The sequence below is a fragment of the Dipodomys merriami genome, unplaced genomic scaffold (genome assembly GCF_024711535.1).
Source record: "Dipodomys merriami isolate MVZ:Mamm:240054 unplaced genomic scaffold, mDipMer1.0.p SCAF_48, whole genome shotgun sequence".
NCBI lineage: Eukaryota > Metazoa > Chordata > Mammalia > Rodentia > Heteromyidae > Dipodomys > Dipodomys merriami.
Genome location: NW_027206046.1, coordinates 1,288,329 through 1,307,475, shown reverse-complemented (window position 1 = coordinate 1,307,475; position 19,147 = coordinate 1,288,329). Strand labels below are relative to the sequence as shown.

Genomic DNA, 19,147 nt, shown 5'->3' with positions numbered 1-19,147 from the left:
GAGTCTCACAGACGTTCCTGCCCGGGCTGGCTTTGAACCGTTATCCTCAGATCTCAGCCTCCCTAGTGGCTAGAATTACAGGCGAGAGCCACTGGCGTCCGGCCTGTTGTTTATTTTTCATTGAGGTATAAATCACATTTACTTGGGTGCTGGTAACTCACACCTGTAATCGTAGTTACTCAGGTGGCTGAGATTGAGGAACAGAGTTTGAAGCCAGTCTAAGCAGGAAAGTTTGTGAGACTACCAGAAAGACTTGAGCACAAAAGCCCAGGGACAACTAGGCATTGGTGGCTCATACCTATAATCCTAGCTAACTCAGGAGGCTGAGATCTGAGGATAACAGTTCCAACCAAGCTTGAGCAGGAAAGTCCATGAGAATCTTATCTCCAATTAACTACCAAAAAGCCAGAATAGGAGCTGTGGCTCAAGTGGTAGAGCACTAGCCTTGAGCACAAAGTCTCAGGGACAGTGTCTAGGCCCTGACTTCAGAATAGCTCCAGGACTGACATACAAAAAGGCTCAGGGACAGCACCTAGGTCCCAGGTTCAAACCCCAAGACTGGTTAAAAAAAAAGTCACATTTTAAAGATTATATTACACCAGTCATCAGTACTAGAGCATTAACTTTAAACAAAAGAAGCTCAGAAACAGTGCCCAGGCCCTGAGTTCAAGCCCCAGACCCCTAGTTCCAAGCCCAGATAGATAGATAGATAGATAGGTAAAGTCTTTATAGTAGTGTGGTTTGTTATATATTCCTCTGTTGTGTAGCCATCTCTACTATCTCTTGTAACACTGTCCCTCCCAGTCACCCCCAAGCCCGTCCCTGGCAGTCCCTCACTCCCTGTCTCCATGCACTTTGATTTACCATGCACTTTCTAAGTATCATAACAGTCCACTAATAGTAATGGGTACTATTCTAAAGATGAGGCAACTGAAGCATAAAGCACTTACCTTTCCACACGACTGCGAACATTGTAGCGTTACGCAGCCCTGCCTGCCTCGCTGTGCATGGGTACTGTGAGGTAACTTGGTTTTCAGGGAGCATTCTGGCTCAGCTTTCTTCTTTGTAGTATGGAGTTGCTGCTGGGAAGTTCCCCCGTAGCCAGGGAGAGCTGGCCTTGTCACTGATGAAGGCCACATGGGCTCAGGTGAGAGCTGCAGAGGTTCTGGCTGATAGTGGGTCATGGGAGAGCTGCCTATGACTTCGGGATATGAATGTGCAGAGAGAATGAAAACTAAGTTCTGGGGTTGGGAGGGAGCCCGGGAGTAGAGCACTTGCCTCAAATGCCTGAGGATCTGGGCTTGATCCCTAATATACACCACCTGAGTCCTTCATTATCTCATTTCCTCTTCTCAGTACAAGGAAGAAGGATGGGCAGATGGAATGACCACTTACCTCTACTTTACAAAACACAGTACTTTGTCTCAGTGGTCATCTGATTTCCTCTACATGTCAAGCCTAGGATGTGGCAGAGGCCTGATTTGTATCTTGAGTACTTTGTTACAGTCCTGTGTTCAGCTTGTCTGTGGTGGTTGTTTATTCTCCATGCTTGATCCCTTGCTTCATGCCAACAAAATGATCTGAGAAGTGTTTTCTTTTCCTTTATAAACTCTGTAGCATATGGAATGGACAGCCGACCTCCCATGGCAATATTTGAGTTGTTGGACTACATAGTCAATGAGGTAAGTACTGCCTTGTTTCCTTAACCTCTGGATTTTGAGAATAAAGATGGTTACTATAGAAAAAAATAAAATACCTGTAAGCCAGGTGCCAGTGACCCATGCCTGCAATCCTGGCTACTCAGGAGGCTGAGTTCTGAGGATCTTGATTTGAAGGCAGCCCAGACAGAAAAGTCTGAGACTTCCATCTCCAACTAACTAGCAAAAAGGCTGGCTGGAGACATGTGGAGTGCCAGCTATGAGCAAGAGAGCTGAGAGAGAGCACAGAGCCTTTGAGTTAAAGCCTCAGAACTGGCAAAAGGAAGGAAGACAGGAAGGGAGGAAAGGAAGAATGAAAGGAAAGAAGGAAAAGGAGAGAATGGGGAAGAGGGTTGGGGGGGCAGAAGGAAACCTGTAAGCTAAGTATAGTGACTCATCCAGTATCCTAGCACCTGGGGTACTGAGACAGGAAGATTGAGAATTCTAGGCAACAACTTAAAAAAAAAAAAAAAGTATACCAATCGCTGGGCTTGTTAGAGTAGTCCCTACCTACAATCCCAGTGACTCTGGAGGCTAAGGCTGGAGGATCCAAGAGTTTGAGCCCAGCCTTGGTTGTATAGCATCTCCCCGTCCCCATTTTCCCTCCCCACCCCCCCAAAAAAAAGGTCAGTGGTCAAGTTGATCAGGAAACTGCAGTTGTTCCCACCATGTGGTCTCCAGGATGCCTCTGCTTGGTATCCATCATGCTTTTGCAATTGTGGCTGGCTTAGAAACTACAGGAGCTCCTTCCCCAGAACTTCCATGTGCCTTTGCTCATGAAGCTTGCTAGTGTACCTACTGTGTGCTCAGTGCTGGGGCTAGGGGCAAGAATGAGGCTGATGGCTTGGGAATGTGACTTAGTGGTAGAGTACTTGGCCTAGCATGCATGAAGCCCTGGGTTAAAACCCAGAAGTGAGGGCTGGGAAGGTGGCTCAGTGGTAGAGCACTTGCCTTGCATGCCTGAGGCCCTGGGTTCGATTCCTCAGCACCACATAAGCAAAAAGAAAAAAGCAAAAAAAAAAAAAAAAAAAAGCCGGGGCTGGGAAGGTGGCCCAGTGGTAGAGTGCTTGCCTTGCATGCATGAGGCCCTGGGTTCGATTCCTCAGCACCATATAAGCAAAAAGCCGGAAGTGGTGCTGTAGCTCAAGTGGTAGAGCGCTAGCCTTGAGCTGAAGAGCTGAGGGACAGCGCCCAGGCCCAGAGTTCAGGCCCCACAACCGGACCCAAAAAAAAAAAAAAAAAAAAAACCCAGAAGTGACACTATGGCTTAAGTAGTAGAGTGCTGGCCTTGAGCAAAAGAAGCTCAGGGACAGTGCCCAGGCCCTGAATTCAAGCCCCAGGACTGGCAATAAATAAATATAAAAATAAAAATTCCTTTTGCACTGGGTGCTGGTAGCTCACACCTGTAATCTTAGCTACTCAGGAGACTGAAATCTGGGGATTATAGTTCAAAGCCAGCTTGGGCAGGAAAATCTGAGACTCTTATCTTCAGTTAACTATTAGAAAACTGGAAGTGGAGCTGTGGCTCAAAGTGGTAGAGTGCTAGCCTTGAACAAAAGAGTGTAGAGACAGCACCAAGGCCCTGAGTTCAAGCCCTAGACCGATTTTTAAAAAACAAAAATCATTTTTCTTATTGCTTACAAGCTTAAAAAAAAAAAAGAATTAAGGCCAGGTGGCAGTGGCTCAGGCCTGTAATCCTAGCTACTCTGGAAGCTGAGATCTGAGAATTGAGGTTCAAAGCCAGCCTGGGCAAGGAAAGTCCATGAGACTCTATCTCCACTTACCCACCAGAAAACTGGAAGTGGCGCTGTGGCTCAAGTGGTAGAGCACCAGCCTTGAGCTGAAGAGCTGAGGGACAGCGCCCAGGCCCAAAGTTCAAGCCCACAACCATCAAAAAAAAAAAGAGAGTGCTGGGAAGGTGGCTCAGTGGTAGAGCGCTTGCCTTGCATGCATGAGGCCCTGGGTTCGATTCCGCAGCACCACATAAGCAGAAAAAGCTGGAAGTGGTGCTGTGGCTCAAGTGGTAGAGCACTAGCCTTGAGCTTAAGAGCTGAGGGACAGAGCCCAGGCCCAGAGTTCAGGCACCATGACTGGGGAAAAAAAAAAAAAAGATATTCATCAAATTTGGGTTTAGGGTGCCCCAAGATCACTCAGGAGGACAAGTGGGGCTGGAGAAGCTGGACTGAGAGCAGGACTGGATTTTAGGACTTATCATTTGAAGGGGCAAGTTTGGGAGGCATGTGGGGTCCCCTGTTGATTGGGTTATCAGCTATACTTTTTGGGGGGCATTCAACAAAAGCTTGAATATAGTACATCTTTTTTTTCTTTTTCTTTTTTTTTTTTTGCCCATCTTAGGGCTTGAACTCAGGGCCTGGGCACTGTCCCTGAGCTTCTTTTGTTTAAGGTTGGTGCTGTACCACTTGAGCCACAGAACCCTCCCAGCCTTTTCTGTTTCTGTAGTACTGAGGAATCAAACCCAGCGCTTCATGTTTATGCATGCTAAGCAAGCATTCTACCACTAAGCCACATTCCTAGACCCTGAATACAGGGCATCTTGAAACCATTTGTTTTTTTTTTTTTTGGGGGGGGGTCAGTTGTGGGGCTTGAACTCTGGGCCTGGGTGCTGCTCCTGAGCTCTTCAGCTCAAGTCCAGCATTCAACCACTTGAGCCACCAGTTTTCTGGTGGTTAATTGGAGATGAGTCTCCTGGGCTTTCCTGCTTGGGCTGGCTTTGAACCTCAGCTCTCAGATCTCAGCCTCCTGAGTAGCTAGGATTATAGGCTGAGCTACCAGTGCTTGGCTTGAAACCTATTTTTGTTTTCAAGAAGCTGGACATGCTGGTGGCTCACGCCAGTAATCCTAGCTACCCTCAGAAGGCTGAGATCTGAGCATTGAGGTTGAAAGCCAGCCCAAGCAGGAAAGTCTGTGATACTCTTACCTTGAATTAGCCACCAAAAAGCTGAGCTGTGTGTCAAGCAGAGCAAAAGCCTTGAATGAAAAGGCTCAGCCCCACAACTGGCACAGAAAAGGAAGAAGGGAGGGAAGGAGGAAGAGAGCGAAGGAAGAAAGAAGGGTCACTTGTTTGTATAATTTTCCTGAAACCAAACAAAGACTCAAATAGGTCCCCATATCCATCATGAACTTAACAGTGAAACATGGTTCACTCTGCTGGGGACCTTTATTTTCTACTGTCTACAGAGCCTTATCCTAAGCACCTTGGGCTTGGGGCAAGAAGGGCAGGCTGTGATCCTCTGCTTAACTATTTCAGGAAGGCAGCATAGGGTGCATTTGCAGGAGTCAGGAAAAAGCTACTTCTCTCCTTCAGGGACCCCATTGTAGGGGCCTAAGGGAGTTCTTCCTTTGTAGGTCAAGCTGGCCTAGAACTCCCAGTCTTTGAGCCTCTGCCTCTGAGGTGCCGGGATTATGGGTGCTGCAGCACCCATGACTTAAAACAGCCACATGAGTGTGCATTTACACTGCTTCCTTCCACATTTTCCACTCAGCTTCCCGAGCGCTGCTGAGCTGGTGCAGTTTGATGTCTTCTTCATGGAAGGGAGGAAACTGAGGATCCAGGATCCAAAGTATCCCAGGTCCTCCCCCACCCCCTCTGCTCTCATTTCCTATTTCCCACAGTCCCTGCTGGTCCAGTGTTCATTCTTGGCAGTAGAGGGTCTGCTGGGTAGAGCTTGCTCTGGGCTACTGTTGTAGCTGATCTCAAATCAAACTAGACCTTCAGGGCAGGAGGGCTAGGTTGGACTCTTTGGTTGGCCTGTAATGTTCTTTTTTGTGTTCGCATTTTTTGTTTCTCTGTTGCTTAGGCTGGGCTCAAATTCTTGGATTCATATGATCCTCTGGCCACAAGCTCCCGAATGCTGGGACTATAGGTGTGTGCCAAGGTGCCCAACTTGTGTTTCATTTTTAATCTTGAAACGTCTGTTGATTTGGAGCTAAATCTTAGAGCAGTGACATCATAGGTGCTGTGGCTGTGTCTAGAAACCACTGCTTTCAAGGAAACTACATGTAGCTCCCAGCACTATTCATGGGAGTAGACTTGTATCTCCTGGCACCTGGGGCTCCAGGGCCTGATAAGCAAGTAGCCCGCAGGATCATGTGGGAAACAAGATCTGTGGTCAGTAATCTGAGGCCATGAAACAGCCTCTTTTATACGGTAGGTGACATTCTCGTAGATACATCCTCTGCCATTAATGTTTTATTAGTGTCTTAACTCTCCAAGACCCAGAATTTTTTTTATTCCTGCTGATTTCTGCAAGTGTCATCAGGCCTGAGCCGTGCCTGGTGGCCTCCCTCTAGCTGTGGTTGGTGGTAATTGCTGGTGACATTGCCCTGCTAGCTGCACTGTCAGAATGGTATTGTAAGAACTCAGGAGTTCACGAGATACACCAAGACCAGTCAAGTGGTGACACCTGACAGGTTCACAACCCAGCTGGACCACCTGGGGCTACCCTATCTGACTGGATGAAGGCAGGTGTTGGGGAGAGGGGCTGGAGCAGGCGGCACCACATTTCTCACTTCTTGACATACTTGTGCAGCCTCCTCCAAAACTGCCCAGTGGAGTATTCAGTCTGGAATTTCAAGACTTCGTGAATAAATGGTAAGTCTTCTCCTTGTTTACTAGAAGGGCGCGTACCCTTGATTGTTCAGGCTCCTGGGATGGGGAGCCTGACCAAAGCCCCAAAGCCACCAGCTTTGCCCTTCCCTTACATGGATCCTTGCCTGCTACCCTAGCACTTGCTAGAATGCCTGGGTTCCTGGAACTTGTCTAGCTGCCATCACTGCTTGACACTTGTTCTCATGGATTGGCTTTTTGTTGAATTCAGAAGGATTCATTAACTTGTTGTGGGCATGGTACCCAGGTAGATGAGGAAGGCTTGGGTACCCCTCAGAGCCTATAGCATGTAGCTGTCGGGCATGGAAACATAAGCCGTTTTAACTGTACCCAGTGTCAGGCAGTAGCTCTCACAGTATCCTCTTTCCTTTCAGTTTAATAAAAAACCCTGCTGAGAGAGCAGATTTGAAACAACTCATGGTGAGTACATTTATTTCTGATCCTTACAGTGCCTCTTTATTTATCTGATCTCTACTCAATCATCTGTCATTCCCTGCTCTGCCCTGACCATTGTAGTCCAGCTGAGCCTGCTTTATCCTCTGAGTTTAAAGGAAAAGCTGGGATGACCTTCCATCTGGGATGTTGGAGGAAGCCTGATAGACTTTTCCTTTAATTGTTGTTGTAATGTCAGTATTTAGAAGGGTTACATAACTCAGGTAAAGAGTACATTTCTTTTTGGACAGTTACCCTTTCCCTTGCTCTCTCCTAGTTTTTCCCTCCCACCCTCAACTTATTTTGGTGCCTATCTAGGAGTTTGAACTCAGAGCCTGTTCCTGAGCTGCTGTCTCTAAGCTTCTTCTTACTCAAGGCTAGCACTCTACCACTTGAGCCATAGCTCCATTTCCTGCTTTTTTGGTGCCTAGGGATAAGGCTTCATGGACTCTGCCAGGCTGGCTTTAAACCATTGATCCTCATATCTCAGCCTCCTGAGTAGTTAGGATTACCTGAACAGGCATGAGCTCCCAGAGCCTGGCTTATGATGGGAATTTTCTAATACCGACCAGTTCAACTAACATTTAGCATTCCTGAGTCTCATGTGGAATCATGGGGTTGTGGAATGCAGGACTGGACTTAGATGCCTTGAGTAGTCCGCACACTGTCCACCATTTCCTTTGTCCCTTCTAACAAGTTGTGAGGTCCTAAAGGCAGAGTTCCATCCCTGTCTCCTCACTTTACACTACAAGAGGAGCTCAGGAAGGTGAGCGAGGGGCCTCCCAGCTGCTCTCTTGGCTGCTCTGGGGTGGGTGCTAGGAGCTCCTTCCAGATGTGGCACAGGTGTTAGAACTGAGACACTGGATATTCCTTCTTGTGGTTTAGCACACTTCCTCCTCCTGTCTCCTTGTGCTGCAGGCTCATGCTTTCATCAAGAGATCTGATGCTGAGGAGGTGGATTTTGCTGGCTGGCTCTGCTCCACCATTGGCCTCAACCAGCCCAGCACACCAACACACGCAGCCAGCATCTAAGCCTTTAGGCAGCAGTGAAGATCAAGTCTTCTGCCGGGTGGTGTGCCATGTTGCTTTCAGGCCTATTTCCCATGCTTGTCACTGTTCAGACGTGTGCATCTCACCTGTGACAAAGGATGAAGAACACAGCATGTGCCAAAATTGTACTTGTGACATTTTTGAAATTACTGTCTTTGTTACTATTGTTTTCCCTCAGTGGATTGGCTTTGTGCTTGGGGCTCTTTGTGTGTGTGTAGATGATCCAGACCCATGCCAGGCCGAGGTCCAGTGAAACTGGTGATGTGGCCCTTGCTGACACTGGCACTGCTGTTCCTGCCTGACACTTGGGCAGATTCTTGGAAACATGGGTGGTACGACCTCTCAGTGGAGGAGAGGAAGAGACCCCACAGGCAGTGCATGTGGAGCATGCTTCGCTGCTATGATAAATGAGCATCACACAGTGTCCATCATCTTAGTACGTTTTGCTTTTGATGTAGAATCGAGCCGCTTCATCACAAGCTAGCCAGAGCCCTCCACTGCCATGATAGTCAGGGCTTCACCGGTCTTGTCTACTGTGACTTCTGGTCGTTTCTATATTTATTTTTCAATAGACTGTGTGGGGTACTTAGTGGTATATGTCTCTTTAAGTTTGGATTAGTGTTTCCAAAATGGTGATATTTTGAATGTCACATGGATCAAGGCATTAAAACGTCAGATTTCTATCCCTGCCCCCATTCAAGTACCAATGCTATTGTAAACGGGTATAGTGCCTAAAAATTGTATGAGAATCCTTTTAATCATTTTAATCCAGATGTTTAACAAATCTAATCTCTTATTCTAATAAAAATACTGTCAACTTAAGGGATGGAAGATGTGTGTTCTTTTGTGATAGGCTGTTGAGTTTCTCTAGTGTACAAGAAGCAGCCTTGTCCTGACGTCATGAAGGAGGCGGCTGAAGGCTTGTTCTCCATTGTCCCGCACTGTGAACAAGTCCACTGCAGTGCACTAATGGGGGGTCCCTGCAGGCTCAGTCTTTGTGCTGATTCTTCTCACGCAGTATCCTCAGTGTGATTTATAATCACTTTGCCTGAACCTGTGAGCAGAGCCCATCTTTTCCTAAAACAAGAGCTGAGCTGGAATCCAGGTACTGGTGTCTATAATCCTAGTTACTCAGAAGGCTGAGTTCTGAGGATCCCGGTTCAAAGCCAGCCTGGGCAGACAATACAAGAGACTTACCTCCAGTTAACCAGCAAAAAGCCAGAACTGGCACAAAAAATACCTGGCTGGAGGCACAACTCAACTGAAAGAGCTCGGAAGCCAATTGTGTGCTGAATAATAACAAGAGACCTGAGTTTAATTCCTGGAATCAGCAGAGAGAGAGAGAAAAAAAAAAAACCCTAGCTGTATCTCAAAAGCTGTGGGGACTCCACAGTAAAAGTAGGTACTCAAGATACCTACCAAATTGTTTCTATTCTAAAAATGAAACATATTTTTATGAATGTATTGCATATACACATACTTTGGTTTAATCTCTTTCAAAGAAAATGAGCTGGGTGCTGGTGGCTCACACCCACAATCCTAGCTACTCAGGAGGCTGAAATGTAAGGATCAAGATTCAAAGCCAGCCCAGACAGGAAAGTCTATGCGACTCTTATCTCTAATTAACTACCAGAAAACTATGTCGGTGTGGCTCAAAGTGGTAGAATGCTAGCCTTGAGCAAAAGAGCTTGAGGACCGTGCCCAGGACTTGAGTTCAAGCCCCACAACTGACAAAAACAAACAAGAGAATATGGATAGACTCACAGGTCATTGTGTAAAGAAAAAAAGGGCAACAGTGTCTGGAGAAGCATGACAAAGCCAGCACTGAGCTGGGCACATTTCTCTCCCTAGAAAGGTATTGTTGAATGTGAGTGGTGGAAAAGGGGAAAAAATTGCTCAGTGCAGCTTTTTCTTTATCACGGGGGTTTGACTTAAGGGGCTTGCACTCTTCCCTTTGTCATTTCATGGCAGGTGCTTTTCACTGGAGCCATAGCTCCACTTCTAGCTTTTCCACTGGTTAATTAGATAAGAATCTCTTGGACTTTTTTTTTCCTTTTGCCAGTCCTGGGACATGAACTCAGAGCCTGGGCTTTGTGCTCAAGGCTAGCACTCTACCTTTTTTTTGTTTTTTTGGTCAGTCATGGGGCTTGAACTCTAGGCCTGGGCGCTGTCCCTCAGCTCTTCAGCTCAAGGCGAGCGCTCTACCTCTTGAGCCACAGCGCCACTTCGTTTTCTAGTGGTTTATTGGAGATAAGAGTCTTATGGACTTTACTGCCCAGGCTGGCTTTGAACCTGAACCTCAGATCTCAGCCTCCTGAGTAGCTAGGATTACAGGCGTGAGCCACCGGCGCCCGGATGCACTCTACCTCTTGAACAAGCCACAGTGCCACTTCTAGCTTCTTCTGAGTAGTTTTTTAGAGATACGAGTCTCATGGGCTTTCCTGCCCAGGCTGACTTCGAACTGCATTCCTCAGATCTCAGCCTCCAGAGTAGCTAGGATAACAAGCATGAGCCACCAGCACTGGGTTGCTTGGACTTTGACTTTCCTGCTTGGGTTGGCTGTGAGCTGTTGGCATCTGGAAGCCACTATTTAATATTAGAAAAAGGAGAACATGAGGCAGTCAATCTAGACTTCTAATATAAACCACTCAGCTCTTTGGTCCTCATTACTTTAAAAACTGAATCTCGGGGCTGGGAAGGTGGCTCAGTGGTAGAGCACTTGCCTTGTATGCATGAGGCCCTGGGTTCGATTCCTCAGCACCACATAAGCAAAAAAGAAAAAAGCCGGAAATGGCGCTGTGGCTCAAGTGGTAGAGCGCTAGCCTTGAGCTGAAGAGCTGAGGGATAGCGCCTAGACCCAGAGTTCAGGCCCCACGACCGGACCCAAAATAAATAAATAAATAAAATAAAAACTGAATCTCACCTGGGAATGTGGCTTAGTGGTAGAGTGCTTGCCTAGCATTCATGAAGCTCTGGCTTGATTCCTCAGTTCCACATACACAGAAGCCAGAAGTGGAGCTATGGCTCAAGTGGTAGAGTGCTAATCTTGAACAAAAGAAGGTCAGGGACAGTGTCCAGGCCCTGAGTTCAAGCCTCAAGACTAGCCTAAATAAATAAATAAATTGAAGCCAGGTGCCAATGGTTCACACCTGTAATCCTAGCTACTCAAGAGGCTGAGATGAGGATTGAGGTTCAAAGCCAGCCTGGGTAGGAAAGTTCATGAGACTCTTACCTCTAATAAACCACTCACAAATCCAGGAGTGGTGTTATGGCTCAAGCAGTAGAGCACTATCCCCAGAGTTCAAGCCCCATGACTGATACAAACAAATAGAATCTCAAGCCAGGTGCATGTGGCTCACACCTGTAATCCTATCTACTCTGGAGGCTGAGATCTGAGGATCCCCAGTGTGAAAGCAGCCAGGCAGTCTGTGTGACTCTATCTCCAATTAATCACCAAACAGCCAGATGTGGTGTTATGGCTGTAGTGGTAGGGCACTAACCTTGAGCAAAAAAAGCTTAGGGACTGCACTCCGGCCTTGGGTTTAAGCCTCAGGACTGGTACCCCCCCCAATTTTTTTTTTCTTCAATACACTTTTTTTTGTTGTTATTGGTTGTGGGGCTTGAACACTGGGTTTGGGCGCTGTCCCTGCACTCCAGCTCAAGGCAAGCATTCTACCACTTGAGTGACAGCATCAGTTCTGTTTTCTAGTGGTTTATTGGAGATAAGAATCTCACAGATTTTGTTGCCTGGGCTGGCTCTGAACTGAGATTCTCAGATTTCAACCTCTGAAGTAGCTAGGATTACAAGCGTAAGACTCAGGCCCCTGGCCTTATCTATAGTTTCTAAGCTCCTTGTGCAAGCAATGTTTCAAAGTAAATAAGGTAACAGCTACACCAGTTTCCAAGGCTGAGGTGTCAGTAGTCCTAAGTGGCCACACCCTTCCTTCATCTTTCTTTCCTAAACTGTAACAAGGACTCTAGGCATGCCTTTCGCTGATTTTCTTTTTTTTTTTTTTGGCCAGTCGTGGGGCCTGAACTCTAGGCCTGGGCGCTGTCCCTCAGCTCTTCAGCTCAAGGTTAGCGCTCTACCACTTGAGCCACAGTGCCACTTCTGACTTTTTCTGCTTATGTGGTGCTGAGGAATCAAACCCAGGGCCTCATACATGCAAGGGAAGCACTCTACCACTAATACCTTCCCAGCCCTGATTTTCTTAAAGAGGGAGGAGGCACTGCTAATTGGGAAGGCCACTTGTTTTTATTAAACTCCACCCTTTTTGCAAATGCCAGACTTGTTTTTGTTGGCTGGTGATGAGATTTGAACTCGGGTTCTGGGTGCTGTCCCTGAGCTCTTTTGCTCAAGGTTAGGACTCTGCCACTTTGAGCCACAGCACCACTTTTGAGTGGTAACTGGAGACTGAGTCTCATGGACTTTTCTGCCACAGCTGGCTTTGAACTGTGATAACTCAGATTCTGAGCAGTTACGATTACAAGCATGAGCCACCAATGCCCAGCTTGCCAGGCTTTTTCAATAATATTTCTTTTTTTTTTTTTTTTTTGTCTTTTTTTCTTTTTTGGTACTGGGGATCGAACCCAGGACGTTGCACTTGCTAGGCAAGCGCTTTGCCACTGAGCTACATCCCAGCCCTCAATAATATTTCAGAGGAAAGTTTACGGTTTTCCTGTGTGCTTGGACGCCGGGCCTCATGTTCTCTCTCAGCTTTTTTGCTCAAGGCTGGCTATGGCTGTCTGACACTCTACCACTTGAATCACACCTCCAGTTTCAGCTTTTTGCTGTTTTTTTTTTACTGATAAGTGTCATAGACTTTTCTGCCTAGGATATCTTCCAACTGTGATCTTTGGATCTCAAGCCTCCTGGATGGCTAAGATTATAGGCATGAGCCATTGGCATCTAAAAAAAAATTTCTTTGGATACAGTTCCTGAATCTGATCACAGACCACACTATCCAAACTGCTCAGTGTTGAGACATGGAATTATACAATTTCTATCTTTTTGTCAAAACATTCTGAAGCTTGAGTTATTGATGGAGCTATTTGTACAGTTCCACACTTTCAGTTGGGTCAAAGGGCCATGGGCAAGATGATTTCTTTGAAAAGAGAAAATGCCTGAGATGTACACATTTAATTCATATAACTGACCCTGGCTTTCATTCCCCTTAGGAGTCAGATTCCTCTTCTTCCTCTTCCATATCTTCATCCACCACATGGCTCCTTGTGCTCAGCTGCAGTGCAGTCTGGTTGATCGATGCTTCGTTGTCTACATGCATTAACATCTGTGAGTGAAGACATAGTTGAGGAGGAATAATATTGGTCTCAAGACAGGAGATTCAGGCTAGGGGCTTTTTTTTGGGGGGGCGGTGGGGGGAGTCTGGTCGTGGGGCCTGAACTCTGGGCCTGGGCGCTGTCCCTCAGCTCTTCAGCTCAAGGATAGCACTCTACCACTTGAGCCACAGCGCCACTTCTGGCTTTTTTCTTTTTGCTTATGTGGTGTTGAAGAATTGAATCCAGGGCCTCGAGCATGCAAGGCAAGTGCTCTACCACTGAGCCACCTTCCCAGCCCCTAGGCTAGAGGCTTTTAACTCAAAGCACAGCACTTCCCTAGCAAGCTAAAGGACCTGGCCCTAGGTTTTACCAGAATGTTAGGATTTACAAACATGGTTCTTCTAGAAAGCTCTAACAGAAGAATTACACATATTATCAAAAATGGCTCAATTGTCATATTTAGAAAAGATTTTACTGACTTCTTTGATGGCAAAACTTGCTAATTGAGAGATGAGAATTCAGACTCATCTTTTAGCACTGTTTTTTAGCTGAATTCATTTTTTTTTGTTTTGTTGGTTGTGGAGCTTAAACTCTGGGTCTGGGCACTGTCCCTGAGCCTCTTTGTGCTCAAGCTAGTGCTCTGCCACTTGAGCCACTGTGCCACTTTCAGTTTTTGAGTGATTAATTGGAGATAAATATCTCACATGGACATTTCTGCCCAACCTGTCTTTAAACAGTGATCCTCAGATCACAGCCTCCTGAGTAGCTAGGATTATATGTGTGAGCCACTAGCACTTGGCTAGCTGAATTTATTTTTTAAATTTAGAGAATAGTAATTTTTGTAATCATATGTATATGTGTATGTATATATATATTATATATGGCTTTTTTTTTTTTTTTTTTTTTTTGCCAGTCATGGGGCCTGAGCTCTGGGCCTGGGTGCTGTCCCTCAGCTCTTCAGCTCAAGGCTAGCACTCTACCACTTGAGCCACAGCGCCACTTCTGGCTTTTTCTGCTTATGTGGTGCTGAGGAATTGAACCCAGGGCCTCTTGCATGCAAGGCAAGCGCTCTACCACTGAGCCACCTTCCCAGCCCCTATATATGGCTTTATATATTGAATATAGTATACCCTTATACAAGTAGAAAAAAATTTAGTATTTCAAGACCAATTTGTGTACAATACCAACTCAGATGGTAAACTGGGACAACTCCTCTTATCCAAAGCTGACATCACAGTTAAAGTTTCACAAATTTCAGATTATATAAATGTACATAAAAACACCAGTAACAGCAATATGTTATTCAACAGTAACAGCAATGGCATTGCAGTTTCTGCTGTCATTTGAACAAAGTTCTAGACATTTGGTATACTCCATTAAAAAAGAAAAAAAACCAACAATAACATGAAGTTAGGCACAGTCCACTCATGTCTGTAAACCTATCTATTCAGAAAGCTAAGATCTGAGTATCACAGTTGGAAGCCAACCTAGGCAGAAAAATCCATGAGACTTTTATCTCCAATTAACTACTAAAAGAGCTGGAAGTGGAGCAGTGGCTCAAATGGTAGAACATTAGCCTTGATCACAAGAAGTTCAGGAATTGTAACCCTTTTAAAATTATATAAAAAAAATTTAAGTAAAAATATCACAGAGTACAGCAAGGTCCTATTATTGTGGTACCTGGCACCACTGGGGGCGGGGGAGGTTATTACTGACATTTTTTTTTTTTCTGTCGATGGTGGGGCTTGATCTCTGGGTTTGGGCGCTGTCCCTCAGCTCTTCAGCTCAAGGCGAGCGCTCTACACTTGAGCCACAGAGCCACTTCCGGTTTTCTAGTGGTTTACTGGAGATAAGTTTCACAGACTTTCCTGCCTGGGCTAGCTTGCAACTGTGAACCTCAGATCTCAGCCTCCTGAGTAGCTAGCTAGGATTACAGGCATGAGCCAACAGTGCCCAGTTGACATGTTTTTTTTTGTTGTTGTTGGTCCTGAGGCCTGAACTCTGGGCCTGGGCACTGTCTCTGACCTTCTTTTTGCGTAAGGCTAGCACTCTACCACTTGAGCCACACAGCACTACTTTAGGCTTTTTCTGTTTATGTGTCAGGCTTTTTCTGTTTATGTGGTACTGAGGAATTGAACCCAGGGCTTCATGTGTGCTAGGCAAGCACTCTACCACTAAGCACATTACCAGCCCGTTACTGACATTTGAACTGAGCCTTATGCCTGCTAGGTTTGCTTGTTCAGTTGGCACTCTTTATCACCTGAGTCTCACCTCCAACCAGGCTTTTTGCTGGTTAATTTGAGATGGGGTCTTGTAGACATTTTTGCCCAGGTGGCTTTGAACCTCAATACTCTAGTTCTCAGCCTCTGGGATAACTAGGATTATCTAGGTGACCACCATGACTAGCTCTGTTTTCTTTTGTGCTAGTGAAGGGACTTGAACTCAGGGCCAGGGCACTGTGTCTTAGCTTTTCCCCTACCACATGAGCCACAGTTCTATTTCTGATTTTTCTTTTGCCGGTTGTGGGGCCTGAATCCTGGGCCTAGATGCTGTGCCTCAGCTTTCAGCTCAAGGCTAGCATTCCACCACTTGGGCCACAGCGCCACCTCCAGCTTTTTCTGCTTCTGTGGTGCTAAAGAATCGAACCCAGGGCCTTATGCATGCAAGGCAAGCACTCTACCATTGAGCCACCTTCCCAGCCCATATTTCTGATTTTTTTTTTGATGGTTAATTGGAGATAAAGTCTTGGATTTTTTCTGCCTGGGCTGCCTTCAAAACCAGGTCCTTAGATTTCAACCTCCTAAGTAGCTAGGATTACAGGTGTGAGCCACTAGAGCGTAGCCACTTTTTTTTTTTTTAATTAACTCTGCAAGCATCACTTGGAAAGAAAACATTCTAGAGCAGCATCATTGAAGAGTTCTGTTAAACTCACATAGCATAAAGCTGGAATAAGATTCAACAGATTTATAATATAGTACATGTTCCTACATCTAGATTTCTATAGGATAAAATTTAAAAGGCATTGATTGATTCCACTTTTTCTAGCAGAAGACCAAAATATGGCAGGACACAGCTTTGCAAATAAAAATGTACTTTCAAGCTTGAAGCTAGTGGTTCATGCCTATAAACCTAGCTACTCAGGGGCTGGGAATATGTCTTAGTGGAAGAGTGCTTGCCTAGCATGCATGAAGCCCCGGGGTTCAATTCCTCAGTACCACATAACCAGAAAAAGGCAGAAGTGTTGCTGTGGCTCACGTGGTAGAGTGCTAGCCTTGAAAAGAAGTATAGGGACAGTGCCCAGACTGTGAGTTCAAGCCCCAGGAGACTGGCAACACACACACACACACACACACACACACACACGCACGCACACGCACACACACACACAAAACTAGCTACTCAGAAGGCTGAGATCTAAGGACCACAGTTTGAAGCCAGCATAGGCAGAAAAGCCCAGCACTGGCACAAAACAGAAAGGAAAAACCACAGGGACAGTTCTAATAGCTTATTTTAGACCTGAGTCCCACAGGTTTTTCTGCCTGGGCTGGCTTCAAACCATGATTCTCAGATCTCAACCTCCTATAGATGGGAGCCCCCAGCACCTGGCTTTGACCTCACTTATTTTTGAGTCTTACAGGTTACTCACAAAGCAAGTTATTCCTAGGTAAATCTCGTCTCCCCAGGGTTCATCTGAGTGGCTGAGGTAGTTAAAGTATAACCAGTTTGGAGGAGGGTGGACTATTAGCATCTGCATCATAGACTAACGTGGAGCAGCCGTCTTATTAAATTTGAAAATTCTACTGGGAGGGCTGGTGATGTAGCTCATTAAACTATCAAATGCAAGGTTCTGGGTTCAATCCCCAGTACCAGCACTAAAAGGGAGGGAAGACATGGTTGCCTAGCATGTGGGAAGACATGGCTTCAAACCTTAGCACTTCCCAGAATCCTCTGGGCTGCGTAATTTGCTTTAAGGCATTATTTGTCCATGCAAGTGGCAGGGAGCAGAGTGGACTGTGCATTCCTTGTCCCAAGGGCTGTACTTGTTTGAACTTACATCATGTGACTGTTCAGGTACAGGATGAGAAGCTGGCATCTCATCCCCTCTTCTACAATTGATCATTGACTGGAGGGCCAGTTCTTCAACCTAGAAAAGAAGAGCTGAGGTCACTTTGCTAAGAGTACTTTGCCAGGCTACTGATGTAGACAAATTTCTGGCTGGCACCATGAAAAAGGATTGAAAGCTCTCATCTCTGTGTGAGGGAACTTTTCATTTTCCCTGACTTTTACAGAGAAGCAAAGACTCCAGCCCTTTTCTTTCGAACTGTACAGATCTTCCAACTAAGCCACAGGTTTCCAATTCCCCAGACCTAGCAATCTGGTAGGAAACACCAAAACACCAAATGTGCCAATGAAAAGGTGATATTCTCTGGCTCCAAAAGACAGCTGAATTTCCTAGGTGTGAACCTGATTACTCAGTAGAGAAAGTGAAGGCAGAAAGAAGAGAAAATGGCAGAGACAACAGGGTATTAGGGGGGTGAGGTCTCATCAACACATAATCTCATTAGATAGGTGTAGAAGTTGCATTATGTTGCGGTCCAAGTCACTGTAGGTTATTAAAACTGCCTTAATGAAAACTGATTATTTTTGCTACGTCTCAAGTGCTTATAAACCCTTTTCTGTTTACAAAGGGCTTTTGGTAACCCTGGTGTCATTTGGAGTTAAAAGAGGTGGTCAGGATCATCTCCCGGGGACGGAGTGACCCCAGGGGGTAGGAGGTAACCCAGGCCATCCTCCTCGACCAGCCCTGAGAATGCCAGAAATGCCAGTCTCTGGAACACGTTTCTCTCCCCGCCCTGGGTTATTCCAGTGCATGGTGGGGAGATCTGCAGAATCCCTTCTAGCTTTCCGATATTAGGTGCCTATGCAAACTAGAAGAGAGTGGCTCAGGAGCAGGAGGGCGGGCAGGGAGCAGGTCTAGGGCCCTAGGCTTGCACGCGGGCAGGGTTCGCGGGGAGGAACTGTACTTGTCAGAGATTCCTGGGTCAGGCCAGAGCTGCAGAGCTGCAGGATGGAGGCTCTGAGCGGAGTGGGAAAACAATCGCGGAGCAAGTTCCCCGGGAGATTCAGCTCCAACGAGTTCGAAGGACGCCAGGTCCGCGGCACTAGGCCAAGTGAAGGCCAGAAGCACCGGCGGCGTGCGGCGGCCGGCGCACGGGGCTGGGCTCACCTTGAGGCGGTTCAGCTGGTCGTGAAGGGCGGCCTTTAACCGAAGCAGCGTCTCCTCTTCCTTGCGCAGCTCCTGGAGGCGGCTAAGCATGGCCGCTGTTTAGAAACCCCGCCGGCTTCCCGTGGTCGCTCGGCGATGACGCCATAGGCGGGCGCCGGAAGCGCACCGGCCCAGCAGCCATGTTGGAAGAGGCTTTGACTGTGCACGCTATTACCTAAAGACCGGAGACAATCGTTGACGGATCAAAACATTTTAAGATCTCTACGCTTCAAGAACCGCCAAAATGCATATAGAACAAGACGCTAGAACCGTCTCTGGCTTAGTTTTGTTCCCCCGACACCGTTTGCCCAGCGAAGCTAGCCAACTCCTGTGACTCGTGAGCAGTTGCAGCTCACTTCCGGAGTGCCGGCGTCACCCGCCGGTGCTCGTCCAATGACGGGAGCGCACTGCCACCCCAGTTCCGGCATTGAAGTGCCTCCTCCGGAAGGACGGGCTGAGAGGCGGGACTTCACTGCGCGAAAGCACTATGTGTGGCGGAGCACATAGCACCACCCTTAAGGGAAAGAGCCAAGCTGGACCCCAAATTCTGGGTCACAGAAATAACGAGAAATTTGAGTAAATGGCCAGGCACCGGTGGTCACGCCAGCAATTCTACTCTGGAGGCTGTGAGGATCATAGTTCAAAACCAGCCTGGCCAGGAAAAGTCCATGAGACTCTGATCTTGTTAATCACCAGAAAGCCAGTAGTACTGTGGTTCGTGTGGTAGTGCTAGCTTTGAGCTTAAGAATTCAAGACCCACGACCAAATTAAAAAAAAGTAAATGTGGCTTAACTA

At 46.7% G+C, this 19,147-nt stretch overlaps 2 protein-coding genes across 2 annotated transcripts in view; one reads left to right on the top strand and one right to left on the bottom strand.

Annotated features, from left to right (window-relative positions):
- The window catches only part of Map2k1 (mitogen-activated protein kinase kinase 1), an 80,028-nt gene extending 71,400 nt beyond the window's left edge, over nucleotides 1-8,628 (top strand). The window contains exons 8-11 of the mRNA XM_069995083.1: nucleotides 1,618-1,682; nucleotides 6,248-6,309; nucleotides 6,699-6,744; nucleotides 7,675-8,628. Coding sequence (XP_069851184.1) covers nucleotides 1,618-1,682; nucleotides 6,248-6,309; nucleotides 6,699-6,744; nucleotides 7,675-7,788 — 287 coding nt within the window. The 3' untranslated portion in view covers nucleotides 7,789-8,628. The remainder of the gene's footprint in view (nucleotides 1-1,617; nucleotides 1,683-6,247; nucleotides 6,310-6,698; nucleotides 6,745-7,674) is intronic.
- Snapc5 (small nuclear RNA activating complex polypeptide 5) lies at nucleotides 7,805-18,715 on the bottom strand. Its single transcript, XM_069995085.1, has 4 exons — nucleotides 18,314-18,715; nucleotides 17,141-17,230; nucleotides 12,964-13,097; nucleotides 7,805-7,892 (listed from the first exon to the last, which is right to left on the bottom strand). The coding sequence occupies exons 1-3, from the start codon at nucleotides 18,401-18,403 to the stop codon at nucleotides 12,981-12,983; spliced, it is 297 nt and encodes a 98-aa protein (XP_069851186.1). The 5' UTR covers nucleotides 18,404-18,715; the 3' UTR covers nucleotides 7,805-7,892; nucleotides 12,964-12,980.
- Between the last annotated feature and the right edge of the window lie 432 nt (nucleotides 18,716-19,147).

Coding starts and splice junctions, on each gene's coding strand:
- Snapc5 (XM_069995085.1), bottom strand. CDS start 18,403: ATGCTTAGCCGCCTCCAGGAGCTGCGCAAGGAAGAGGAGACGCTGCTT. Junction 17,231..18,313: donor ACCAGCTGAACCGCCTCAAG/GTGAGCCCAGCC, acceptor CTTCTTTTCTAG/GTTGAAGAACTGGCCCTCCA. Junction 13,098..17,140: donor TACCTGAACAGTCACATGAT/GTAAGTTCAAAC, acceptor CTTCACTCACAG/ATGTTAATGCATGTAGACAA.